This window comes from Macaca fascicularis, chromosome 12 (genome assembly GCF_037993035.2).
Source record: "Macaca fascicularis isolate 582-1 chromosome 12, T2T-MFA8v1.1".
Classification (NCBI taxonomy): domain Eukaryota; kingdom Metazoa; phylum Chordata; class Mammalia; order Primates; family Cercopithecidae; genus Macaca; species Macaca fascicularis.
Window position 1 is genome coordinate 4,215,325 of NC_088386.1, and position 13,773 is coordinate 4,229,097.

The 13,773-nt window shown below is 37.2% G+C and overlaps 1 protein-coding gene and 1 non-coding gene across 3 annotated transcripts in view; one reads left to right on the forward strand and one right to left on the reverse strand.

The window, feature by feature from the left end:
* MAP3K2 (mitogen-activated protein kinase kinase kinase 2) overlaps nt 1-13,773 on the forward strand; it is an 87,246-nt gene that overhangs the window by 57,973 nt on the left and 15,500 nt on the right. For both annotated transcript variants that reach the window (XM_005572879.4, XM_065525348.2), the window contains exons 7-14: nt 290-377; nt 3,388-3,518; nt 4,426-4,505; nt 5,977-6,044; nt 6,223-6,315; nt 8,158-8,364; nt 12,073-12,221; nt 12,623-12,754. In XM_005572879.4, the coding sequence (XP_005572936.2) occupies nt 290-377; nt 3,388-3,518; nt 4,426-4,505; nt 5,977-6,044; nt 6,223-6,315; nt 8,158-8,364; nt 12,073-12,221; nt 12,623-12,754 (948 nt within the window). The remainder of the gene's footprint in view (nt 1-289; nt 378-3,387; nt 3,519-4,425; nt 4,506-5,976; nt 6,045-6,222; nt 6,316-8,157; nt 8,365-12,072; nt 12,222-12,622; nt 12,755-13,773) is intronic.
* On the reverse strand, nt 13,395-13,500 carry LOC123568095 (U6 spliceosomal RNA). Its single transcript, XR_006691324.2, has one exon. It is a non-coding gene; the product is annotated as a U6 spliceosomal RNA (small nuclear RNA).

Sequence of the window (13,773 nt, forward strand, 5' to 3'; positions counted from 1 at the left end):
CAATATTTTCATTATGATCAAATGTAAACTTACATCCTTTAATTACTATACATTAATATCCTTGCTTCTCAAAACCAGTCATAGTTATACATAACTATAATATGTTGTACATATGAAGCTAATAGAAACTGACAACTTAGAAAGAATTATGTTAGAATTAAAATTTCAAAGAGAAGATTTGATTAAGGCTCACAAACTATATAAAATGGTTTGTACTTGGTAGGGGAGAGGATTCTGTTTAAAGCCCCAAGGAGGAAGAATAGCATTAACTGTCTTTTCTCCTTTGTAGGCTACTAATTTAGAACCATTGCCATCACTAGAAGATTTGGATAATACAGTATTTGGAGCAGAGAGGAAAAAACGGCTTTCTATAATAGGTAAGAAAGCTGGTGTCTGAATTACGAAATGAATGATTTCTCAATTTCTTCTCCATCCTTTAATGTAGTGCAGCACCTAAACATATTCCTGATAACTAATATCCTGTTTCTCTACTTCCTGTAATTTAAGTTAAATACATTATTTATTTGATGTCCCTTGGAAATTCAAGTTTACAGGATTAGTAATCTCCAATTTAAATTCTTTGTTTATATATTCAGGGTATTTTAATGTCAACAAATTCAAATAAAACTTTAAAGAGGTTTTAGGCTGGGTGCGGTAGCTCATGCCTGTAATCCCAGCACTTTGGGAGGCCAAGGCGGGCAGATCACAAGGTCAAGAGATCAAGACCATCCTGGCCAACATGGTGAAACCCCATCTCTACTAAAATTACAAAAATTAGCTGGGCATGGTGGCACATGCCTGTAGTCCCAGCTACTCAGGAGGCTGAGGCAAGAGGATTGCTTGAACCCAGGAGGTGGAGGTTGCAGTGAACCGAGATTGTGCCATTGCACTCCAGCGTGGTGACAAAGCGAGACGCCATCTCAAAAAAAAAAAAAGTTTTAATCATACAAATAGAATGGAGGAAAAAAATTAAAGGAAGTAATTATAATATATTAAAGTTAATAGACTGTAAATTCACAAGCCTTTCTCTAAGGTTTTAGTGATTGCCAAGAATGCTGTCAAAATAAAGATACTAAGAATTTTTATATTATGCTTTATTATTACTTTATTATTATTTGTTTTCATTTGCCATTTATTGTTAAGATTATGATATAAAGAAATAAAGATTTTGCATGCTGTGTTTTTAAGGCGGCTTTATTTTTGCAACATGAGTTGGACATAGATACTCTGAACTCCCCATTCTGTCTGTTCTTCAATTTGTATAAAACATTGATAATCTACATTTTTATTTGATAAAAGCATTACATTGTTTCAAAAAACCACTGGTATAAATGTTCTTACAGATAGGGCAGTGAGTATGGCCATTAAAGATGGCATGAAAACACGTATGAGGGGCGGATTTAAAAGAGAAAAGTTAAAGAGGAGGAAAAACAGATGAATAGGAGGACGCAGGAGAGTGGGTCAAAATAAATGTGGTTGGGAATCTGAAAGAGATTGGTAACAGAAGAGGATTGTTGATAATCAAAGAAAAAATTGAATTGGCCTGTGAACCACCGAAAAAATAGACATTATTCGTGTTCTCTTTTGGTCCCCAGAAGAAGCTATTTTATGACCATTTTCTTCTAAGTGTCTGTCTTACTTAAGTCCTACTTTGGGTTTCAGGAATGCAGAAATGCGAGCAGCAGAGGTGATACACAAGCAAAATACAAATGGCTTGTCCTTTTCGTTCAGATGTATTTTGATACAGTTTTAAAATTTGGTGAAAGAACATTTGAAATAGCCAAATTCAAATTCCAGCTCTGTGATGAACCTGAGACCAGTAAATGTGTCTTCTTCTTTAAGTCATGGGATTGTTGTAGCATTAAATTGAGAGAACACTTGTACATTTTACTTTTCAAACTAGAAAGCTCATTGTACATTTGTACATTGTACAAAGCTCAGATGTTCATTGTACATTTCTTTCTTTATCTCCATTTCTTATCACATTATGGTACTTGTCACTTTATTAAAAAATTGCTAATTCACTTTATAACTAAGATTACAGGCACCTGCCACCATGCCTGGCTCGTTTTTATATTTTTAGTAGAGATGGAGTTTCAGCATGTTGGCCAGGCTAGTCTCGAACTCCTGAGCTCATGTGATCTGTCCACCTCGGCCTCCCAAAGTGCTGGGATTACAGGCGTGAGCCACAGTGCCCAGCTCTAATTCACTTTAGTTGCATTAGACAGAGCAAGCTAAATGCACTAATTAAATTGACATTTTAAATATATTTTGAATTAAAATTACACTGAATACCTCAATCTTATTCTAATAAATATTCTTGACGTCAGTGCCAGCATAAGAAGAAACTGGAAATCGTGAAGTATAGAATTAGTGGTCTTTTATTGGCACTGCTTTAAACTTTGAATGGCTTTGCTAGATATGACCATTATTTTTCTTATATGTTGGCAGTTGTTTTCTTTAATTGTTTTTATAAAAGGGAGATAGAGGAAAAACTCCTTTAGGTTAGGAGTGTTTGCTGATAAACAGGTCTCAACCAAGAGTGCATTGGCATATGCATTACTGTGAAAAATGGGTTGTCAAATAGGGAGACAAAATTTTCATAGCCTTTTTTTTTAGTTCTGTCTCCTTTTGGTAATTGACTATATTGATCTTCTTTTGTAAGCACGGGGATATGGAAGGAATAAAAATATTAGGGACCAATATTATTGTGGCTACGGTGGTTATGACGCCTAAATCAATCCTGACTCAAATTGAGCTCCTAATCATTTTACAGACAAGTGTAGACAGTATTCTCTTTTATGCACATGTCTTGGTAATCATTTTGTTCTCTTCTTTCTCCCTGTCTCACTAACAAATGCTTGCATATACTCACAATGACTCCTTTACATAAAGCTGAAACCTTTTTTGCTTTAAATTGGACCAGAACTTAAATGCTCACATAACTTCCCCATATCTGTCTTATAGTTTAATTTCAAAAAACTATGAGGAAAGGTGAGACACTGTACTAATAAATATAGCATCATTTCCACAGAACCAAGTAAAATAAAGTGGGTTATTGTCTCATAAGAAATGTGATTACTTAAACTGTCTTAATGCCGGAAATCTATATTGTATTATCATTCCATTAGCAGTCAGAATACGATACTACCTAGTGAGTATAAATGTAATATTATGGTGAGGTTAATAATTATGATAGGGTGGGAATTTACAAAGGTTATAAAACCATTTAAAGTTTTACAAATGAATGTTCTGACAAGTTTTAATAAAAACTGAATTTTCTTTTGCTGAAAGTATTATTGATATAATTCAGAAATATAGCCTATTTAAAACAAAACTTGATTCCCTTGCCTATAATTATAAATTACATTATTTTTCTTCCTTGAGGTCCTACTAGTAGAGATAGAAGTTCTCCTCCCCCAGGATACATTCCAGATGAATTACACCAGGTTGCCCGAAATGGGTCATTCACTAGTATCAACAGTGAAGGAGAATTCATTCCAGAGAGCATGGACCAAGTAAGCAAAAGTTTGAGTTTTTAAATTTAATTTAAAGAGATGTTGTCAGGGTCAGTGTGATCTGGCAGGTAACTGGGGGTGTGTGTGTGTGTGTGTGTGTGTGTGTGTTATCTCTTCTCTAATTACATATCTTCTTAACTGAACAAAATAGAAAAAATATAGGAAAATGCCTGTTAATGTACTTGTGCCTGTGTAAAGAAAGCTGGAATACAGCTGGTTTTTTATTGCTCAGTAAGTGAATGAATGAGAGTGAGTGAATGATAATGCATTTGCTTTGTAATCCTGGAATTAATAGCCAGATTGTTTTTTTTTTAAACATTTGAAAGATCGAATGAAACTACAAATATTTAACTTCACGAAACTGAGGTTTGTAAACTTTCGGAAACATTTAAAAAATACTTCAGTTTTATAGTATTAAAATGTTTTCATGGAGTTGCTATTATTCCCTTAACATTGCATTGCATTATATGTTCACACTATTATAGTAGTTCACATTTTCTAATAATGTAACAGTCATAGTGTCATTAGTCTCAGTTTGGGTGGGGCCATTGTTCAGTTTTCAGTAAGCAAAATAGTGTGAAATGTTGTAGCTTTTAATTATTTAGTCAATAGTCTATAGAGAAAGAATATTTTTCTCTTAGGAAATTTTGAAGTCGTGGCTTGCTTACAAGGGACATTTGAAAATGAGTAACTCTGGAGAGTGACCACTATTGAGTATGGAATTATTCTAAAATTGTGGTGAGTGAGGGTTGCACAGCTCTCAGTATTCTAAAAGCCTTGACTTGTATACTTTAAATGGGTGAATTTTATGTTACATGAAGTATGTCTCATTAAGGAAGGTTTTTTTTAATAAGCAACTTTTGGTTATATCTAATTGAATCATGGTGGAACTGCTTTTTTTTCCTAGATGCTGGATCCGTTATCTTTAAGCAGCCCTGAAAATTCTGGCTCAGGAAGTTGTCCATCACTTGATAGTCCTTTGGATGGGTAATATTTATCGTAGTTTTGGGATGGTTTGTTTATTTGAGACAGAGTTTTGCTGTCACCCAGGCTGGAGTGCAGTGGCTTGAATGCAGCTTACTGCAGCCTTGACCTCCTGGGCTCTATCAGTCCTCCCACCTCCGACCCCTGAGGAGCTAGGACCAAAGGCATTTGCTATTAATACCACATCTGGCTAAGTTGTTTGTATTATTTGTAGAGATGGGGGTTTCACTTTGTTACCCAGGCTGATCTTGAACTCCTGGGCTCAAGCAAACCTCCTGCCTTGGCCTCCTAAAGCGCTGGGATTACACACATGAACCACCATGCTCAGTTTATAGTAGTTTTTCTTTTTTAATAGATATGGGTAAATATTCATAGCATGTTGAATTATCAGTAACTTTTTTGTGCTACATTCAGAGGAATATAATTGGTACTTGTATATACTGATGGCAGATTAATTTTTGCACAGTGTGTATAAATCCCTTTACCTCATAGAATTCAGTATCTTTGTTATTAAAAATGATACCTGATTATAATAGTTTGAATATTCCTGCATGTCAAAATTGTGTGTTTGAAGGCAAATCAAATTTAGAATTTATGTACATTTACTTTTAAAACTGTGTTTGTGAAAGTGCTATCAACTTTTACATTAATATGTTTGTTTTTGGAGATTTCCTAAGTTATTTCACCTGTTCAGGATTATGTTCATTCTGGCACCAGATTAGAAATAATTTAAATTATTGGTAATTGTAGCCCACTGTGCCATGTTGGTACGTGTAGGCAAACATTTAAGTACTTTTGTGAAAAAGCTGTTCAGGAATATGAGAAGGATGAAGTTGCAAAATGTTAATTTTTTGTTACAAGTGCTCCCCCTTCTGGTCTCAGTAGGACAGTATTCTTGGTAATCCTCTCTGGAATTGCTTTATGAAAGCAAATTCTGAAAAAATAACTAATATTGTATGGGAATGCACATTTAAGTTTCTTTTGTCCATGTATATGAAATTTCTGTATGTGTCAATGTCTACCTCAAGGTAGACATTTAAGAAATTCACGGAAGTAGTAATGAGAAAGCTATATATTTGAGTACTCATCATTTGCAAAAAACTATCCTGGACACCTTACTTGTATACACTTGATTAGTTGGAAATTATCTTTTTTGTTGATGCAGAAGGGTGATTTGCCAAGGTTACATAGTTAAGTGGCAGAGCTTGGATTGAAACACAGTGCTTAGAAACACCTATGATTCCAAAATACATCATTCTTCCACTGTACTATAAGGTTAATTTTTAAAGCCAGGCTCTTTGCCTACATGTACCAAGTTAGTGTAGTTTTTCTTTTTTAGTTACGGTAACCTTTCAAAGTGAGCTCCTTTACACACACCCATACAGAGAGGCACAGATATAGATATTGCTTAAAGATTTTTTTTAATGTCTTACGTACTTACTGTAAACTTAATGTGACATTTTTTTCTTTATAGAGAGAGCTATCCAAAATCACGAATGCCTAGGGCACAGAGCTACCCAGATAATCATCAGGAATTTTCAGGTTAGACTTTATAAATTCTAAATGTTTAAATGTTTATGTCATTGGATAATGTTTTGGCCGGGAAGGAGAGGGGAGATTTTTGAAAAGTCAAATAAAAATGTATAAATGTGCTTTTCATCATTAGAAATATTTAACTATTTTTTAAAATAAAAGATAACCATCTTATATGTCTTAACAGACTATGATAACCCTATCTTTGAGAAATTTGGAAAAGGAGGAACATATCCAAGAAGGTATCATGTTTCATATCATCATCAAGAGTATAATGATGGTAAGTTTCTGGCAATTAGACCACAAGAACAGTTAAAACTCTCAACAACGAAAATAAATAAAAAAAAATTTTTTTAAACCTCATATTTGTGTAATACCATTAGAAAAATATGAGGAAATTGTGTTATAACAAAAATATAATGGGCATTTTGGCTTTATGTCAACTTATAAGACTTGGCTGTACCTTAAAGAAAAGGAATACTTTTTTAAGAGCCAAAGTTTTGCTGCCCAGGCAGGAGTGCTGCGGCATGATCTTAGCTCACTGTAACTTCAAATTCCTGGGCTCAAGTGGTCTTCCTGCCTTGGCTTCCTGAGTTCAGATGTGTGCCATTACAGGCATTTGCCATCACACCCAGCTAATTAAAAATTTTTTTTTGTGCAGAGAGTGTCCCACCATGTTGCCCAGGCTGGTCTTAAAGTCTTGGGCTCAAGCAGTCCTCCTGCCTCAGCCTCCCAAAGTGCTGGGATTACAGGTGTGAGCCACTGCACCTGGCCAAAATGGAGTAATTTTCTTTCTTTTTTTTTCCCCCTAGACAGAGTCTCACTCTGTCACCCAGGCTGGAGTGCAGTGGCATGATCTCTGCTCACTGCACCCTCCACCTCCTGGGTTCGAGCGATTCTCCTGCCTCAGCCTCCCAAGTAGCTGGGATTATAGGTGCATGCCACCATGCCTGGCTAATTTTTTTTTTTTTTGAGGTGGAGTCTTGCTCTTTCTCCCAGGCCAGAGTGCAGTGGTACGATCTCAGCTTACTGCAGCCTCTGCCTCCCGGGTTGAAGGGATTCTCCTGCCTCAGCCTCCCAAGTAGCTGGGATTACAGGTGCCCGCCACCACACCTGGCTAATTTTTGTATTTTTAATCTAGACGGGGTTTTGCCATGTTGGCCAGGCTGGTCTCAAAACTCCTGATCTTCAGTGATTCACCCGCCTCGGCCTCCCAGAGTGCTAGGATTACAGGCGTGAGCCACTGTGCCCAGCCTAATTTTTATATTTTTAGTAGAGATGGGGTTTCGCCATGTTGCCCAGACTGGTCTCAAACTCCTGGGCTCAGGTGATCTGCCTGCCTTTGCCTCCCAAATTGCTGGAATTACAGGCATGAGCCACTGCACCCATCCAAAAGAAGTAATTTTTAAATGATATTAGAAAATTACTCCTTGATGATGAGATTGATACTTACATCATCCCTTTAAGAAAAAAAATTACTTGCCAGGTGCGGTGGCTCATGCCTGTAATCCCAGCACTTTGGGAGGCCGAGGTGGGTGGATCACCTGAGGTCAGGAGTTCGAGACTAGCCTGGCCAACATGATGAAACCCTGTCTCTACTGAAAATATGAAAAATTAGCTGGGCATGGTGGTGGGCGCCTGTAATCCCAGCTACTTGGGAGGCTGAGACAGGAGAATCACTTGAACCTGGGAGGTGGAGGTTGCAGTGAGCCAAGATTGTACCACTGCACTCCAGCCTGGGCAACAAGAGTGAAACTCCGTCTCAAAAAGAAAAGAAAGAAATTACTACCTATGAACTTTTGAATCTTTGTTTTAGATTTTAAAATCATTATTGGAAATGAGAGTAAATTTTTTTTCTCCTTTTTCTCCAGAAGCGAGGAGGTTCCTTTTTATGATTTGTGTGTGTATGTGTGTGTGAGCACACTCATACATGTTTTATCATAAGAGATTATTTGAATTCATATTCAGGTTCTGTTTATTTTTTCCCACCCAATCATTGCTATTTCAGTTTCTTAGCCTAGTCACAGGACAAATTTCTATTCTCTACGTTACAAATTTTAAATACTTTAAAAGTACAACATATTAATAAAAGGTATAAGGTCATTCTCTTTTCATTTTGTAGGTCGTAAAACTTTTCCAAGAGCTAGAAGGACCCAGGGGACCAGCTTCCGGTCTCCTGTGAGTTTCAGTCCTACTGATCACTCCTTAAGCACCAGTAGTGGAAGCAGTATCTTTACCCCAGAGTATGATGATAGTCGAATAAGAAGAAGGGGAAGTGACATAGACAATCCTACTTTGACCGTAATGGACATCAGCCCACCCAGCCGTTGTAAGTAATAGAACTTGGCATAGTGAAATGTAGAGCAGAACCTTTGCAGAATTTTATAGTATTAAAAGGAATAAATCCTAAGTGAGTTTTTGGGGTCAGATGAACTACTCAAAAAAGGTAATAATGGTGTTTCTAAAGGTAGTTGGAATGTCAGGTATAAGCATGGTATCACTGTTAATTACCTTAGATAATTCTGTTCTTCACTTGTATTAGGAAAACTATTACCAACTAGTCATTTTTTATCCATTCATTTCACATATCCTTGTTGAATGCCTGCCACTGAGGTTGAATGCCTACCACTGAGATTTCAAACATAATCTCTTAAGACATAATCTAATGGGGTAGATGATATATGGAGAAATAATTGTATAGCATTTAAATGTGAGTAGAAATCACCAGCTGAGGAGATAATGTGCAAGAGGCCATAACATCATCTAAAAATGGTGAATAGTTCAATTTTTGGCTGATGTGGGGGTATCTTACTTGAAATAGTGGGAATAGGCCTACAGTGGTAACTCAGGCCGGATTGCAAAGCATTTAGACCTTATTATGTAATCAGTGTATACAAAGATTCATGCTCGAAGATGTTTGTTACAGCACTATTTACATACTCTGAATTCCTTTTTTGTGCTAGTGTGTCATAGTTTACTTTTCTATCCATATTGACCCCATGCTATATTGCTGTTATTTTTGCCTTAGACAGCTATCTTTTGAAGTGATTAAAAATAAGAGAAAAATGTCTTTTATATATATTTTCAGTATATTCATTTTTATAGATCTTTGTATAGATCCAAAATCTATATAAACAAAGACAGATCCAAGATCTGTTGGGTATCAAATTCCTTCTGCCTGAAAAACTGCATTTTAACCTTTCTTGTAAAATAGACTTGCTGGTAGTAAGTTCATTCAGCTTTTGTTTGTTTGAAAAAAGTCTGTATTTCTCCTTCATTTTTGTGACAGGATCTCACTCTGTCACTCAGGCCGTGGTGTAATCTCAACTCATTGCAACCTCTGCCTCCTGGGCTCAAGCAATTCTCCCACCTCAGACTCTCAAGTATCTGGCATTACAGGCATGCACCACCATGCCCAGATAATTTTTGTATTTTTTGTGGAGACAGGGTTTTGCTGTGTTGCCCAGGCTGGTCTTGAACTCTTGGGCTTAAGCTGATCCACCTGCCACAACCTCCCAAAGTGCTGGAATTACAGTGTGAGCCACTGCACCTGGCCTTTCTAGCACTTTAAAGCTATTGTCCCATTGTCTTCTGGCGTATATACTTCCTGAAGAGAAATCTGCTATAATTCTTATCTTTGTTCCTCCATATGTAATATGCTTTCTTCCTCCGCAGCTGTCCCAGCTGCTTTCAAGATTTTGTCTTTGATTTTCTACAGTGTGAATAAGATGTGTCTAGGTATATTTGTGTAGGGTTCCCAGCTGGTGTTCTTTCAGTTTATTATATTTATAGTTTGTGAAAAGTTCTCAGTTGTTACCTCTCCAAGTATTTTTTCTGTCTCATTCTTCCTTTTTCTTTTGGGATTCCTATTACCTGTACACTAGACTATTTGATACTGTCTCATACCTCTGTTTTTTCTCCCTCTCCCACACACACACACTCTCTATCTCTCCCTCCCCGCCCCCTCTCTCTGGCCCCATTGATCTATTTTCAGGTTCACTGATTCTTTCCTCAGCCTTGTTGCATCTATTTATGATCCTGTTGAAGGAATTCTTAATTTCTGTCATTGTTCTTTATTTCATGCATTTTCATGTGACTCATTCCTGTAGTTTCCATTGCTCTGTTCACCATCTGTTCATGCATGTTGTCTACCTTTTCCATTAGAACCTTTAACATGTTAGTCAAGTTATTTTAAATTTCCCGTCTGAACCTTCTGAGTCTGGTTGTATTAATTGCTTTCTCTCTTGATTTTCTTTGGAAGGGTTGCTTTTTTGTGCCATCATTTTACAGTGAATGCCAGATATCATGTATAGGATAAAGGAGGAGGTGAATAGAATGTATGCCTGGAAATAGGCACAGCTCTTCTTCTGCTAGGCCGTAACTATGAGAAGCTGAGTCAATCTAGTCAGGAGTTGAGCTGGGTTTGGATTTTGTTGTTGCCGTGGTCCCTGTGCACCACTGACTTTAAATTCTTTGAATTACTTTGTACTGGTTTCCTAAAGGGATTTTCTCAGCCGTCCTGCTCCATCAGCGTTGTTTTTTTTGTTTTGTTTTGTTTTTTTTTTTTTGAGATGGAGTTGCCCAGGTTGGAGTGCAGGGGCGCGATACTGGCTCACTGCAACCTCCCCCTCCCGGGTTCAAGCGATTCTCCTGCATCAGCCTCCCAAGTAGCTGCAATTACAGGTGTCCGCCACCACACCTGGCTTTTTTTTCTTTTTTTTTTTTTTAGTAGAAATGGGGTTTTGCCACATTGGCCAGGCTGGTCTTGAACTCCTGACCTCAGGTAATCCACCTGCCTTGGCCTCCCAAAGTGCTGGGATTACAGGTGTGGGTCACTGTACCCGGCCTTGACCTTCCTTTTGTGCCTACTTCTCAGAGAGGGAGGATCTCTCTATGGCCTTGTGCTCTCAGTAGTGGATTGCTGCTACTTGCAAGCCTAGGATGGGGAGGCAGAATAGAAGGTTCTGTGTTGTCCTATCCAGCTTCAGTCTTAGGCAGGCTTTATCTCCTCCGTTCTCAGAGATGGGCTTACCCATCTTCCAGGAGTAGGAGTGCTCTAATGGTCAGGGTCACAGAAGGTTTCCAGCTTCTCTGTCAGGGGTAGAGTTTGTTTGTTTGTTTTCTTTCTTTCTCATTCCCCTAGTCTCAGTAGGTCTTTACCTGTAATGCAGGGGTGACAGGGTTTTCTGCTTTCTCCAGCAGCTGAAGGCTCTTGTTTCTTAGGGGAGAGGGGTGTGGAAGGGCTTTCTGCATTTCCCACAACAGTGGGCCATTCCCCTTCTCCGGGCCTTGACTACCAAGGGAGGCTTTCCCTGGTGTCTCCTGCCCCTGTGAGTGCATGGTAGAGGTCCACAGAAAAGACTTCGAGCAAGTGTGAGCTCACCTGTGTCTGGATCTCCCAAGGGTTCAATATTCTCATGCCAGCCCACATTTGTTTAAAATGGAGGTGAATTATTCCCTGCTGGTGTGGGTCTTTCTCTGTGCTTTGCCATAAGTGAGTCACTGCTTCTGTTCTGTCTCTCCTTGGAAATGCCACTTTTTCCTTCGATTTCAGGTTAGTTGGTTGCCCTGCAATCTTAGCTTTTTGATATGTGTTCAATAAAAGTTAAATTTTGTAGATTACCCAGATTTCTCTTGTTTGTATGGGATTGATACTTTTTCCAGCTTTCTACATTGTAGGTGGAGGCTGAAAAACTAAGTACAAATATTACTGCAGTGAAGATTAGAAATGGTGCATCTTACAGTCTTTGGCATCTTAGATTGAGTGAAAGAAAGATGCTGTCACGTGTAATTAGGAAAACAATTTCAGAAAAAAATGACTCTTGGGATATGAATCTTTTTTTGGTTTAGGATTTGTAGAAAACGGATGAAAGAGAAAATTTTGAAAGGCGGTACCTATGTGAATTTGGATAATCATAATTTTCCCTTATATCCAAGCACATTCAATGGAGGATGTCACTAATGCAGTATGTTCATTTAGTTATTAACCATTTGTGTGCTGTTTGATATTTCACTTTAAGAACGTGTTCTTTTTCAGCACCTCGGGCTCCAACCAACTGGAGATTGGGCAAACTGCTTGGCCAAGGAGCCTTTGGAAGGGTCTACCTCTGTTATGATGTTGATACAGGAAGAGAATTGGCTGTTAAGCAAGTTCAGTTTGATCCTGATAGTCCTGAGACCAGCAAGGTAAAAATCACTGCACACATTTACTTTGTCACATTATAAGAAACTTTATTTATTATTATTCTTTTAACATTAAGCCCCTTCCATTCTAAATAAGAAGCATTTTTACTAAAAAGTACAGTTTTCTTTAGTATAAATTATTTGTAAAACAGATTAGATATATTTATCTACTTTTCAATATGTATTTTTCTTTTTTAGTACTTCAGTTATAATATTAATCTGATTCAGTGTTGCTTTAGCATATCATCAAGGACTGTTTAAAAAGTTATTGGTTAGAGACTTTCAGATATTTGTTACTGGGAACTAAAATTTTCAGAATGAAATCACCTTGATGGTCCATGAAGTTAGAATTTTTTGCTTTTACTGACATTGTTGAAGACTTAACAATGAATTCTCTCTTTCAGGAAGTAAACGCACTTGAATGTGAAATTCAGTTGCTGAAAAACTTGCTGCATGAGCGAATTGTTCAGTATTATGGCTGTTTGAGGGATCCCCAGGAAAAAACACTTTCCATATTTATGGAATATATGCCAGGGGTAAGTTAGTACATCTTTTTGAAAATGCACATTCCATTTAAAATTACAGTTAATAAAAGAAAGACAAAAAAAACGTAGATTATAAAATGTTAACCCTAGTTAAAGACATTTTGAAAGAGTTTTAAATTAGAGCTGGGTTATATTTTCTGTCCTCTTCATCTGTCTTTGTATTTTTTAACTCATTAATGCTAAAGTATTCTAAAGTAGGTTACAGACATCTTAGCAGTCTATCTTGAGATTTCCTTAAATGCCCTAAAATGCCCATTATAGCTGATATATTCACACCAAGTTCCAGTCTAGGATGATACATTACATTTAATTGTTATGCTCCTTAATTATCTCTTTTTAAACAATTTTTTATGATTCTTAGAAAGAGAGGCAAGGTCTCACTCTGCTACCTAGGCTGGTTTCAAACTCAGTGATTCTTCTGCCTTGGCCTCCCAAAGTGCTAGGATTACTATCTAGAGCAGTCAGTTTGTACATGATACAGATTTGACAAAGAGAGGAAGATAGCCTGTTAAGAGTCTTCACTCTCAGGATCTGGAAGAATTTGCAAAAAAAAACCCAAAAAACTCTCATGGATTTCTCTAATTGCATTCTTGTGGATTTTGTTTTTTTGTTTTAAATTTTTTATATTTTTAGTTATATGGAATGCTTCACAAATTTCCATGTCGTCCTTGCGCAGGGGCTGTGCTAATCTTCTCTGTATCATTCTAATTTTAGTGTATGTGCTGCCGAAATCAGCATGTGGATTTTAATTTGTTCTTTTATCCCTTTATTTATTATCAAGTTAGATCTAAGGTCTAAATTAGATTCACATTCAAATTTGATACATCATAGATGAAGCTATGCATCCTATCAGGAGCCAGTTTCTGGTTATTCTGGTTATTCCACTGTAGCAATGCAAAGACCAATCATTAGATGAGGGTGATTGACATATTGATTCCTGCACTGTAAAGTTTTGTTTTTTCCTGCAGACCAGAAAGTAATAAGAGATATAGCAGTGGCACATATGAATA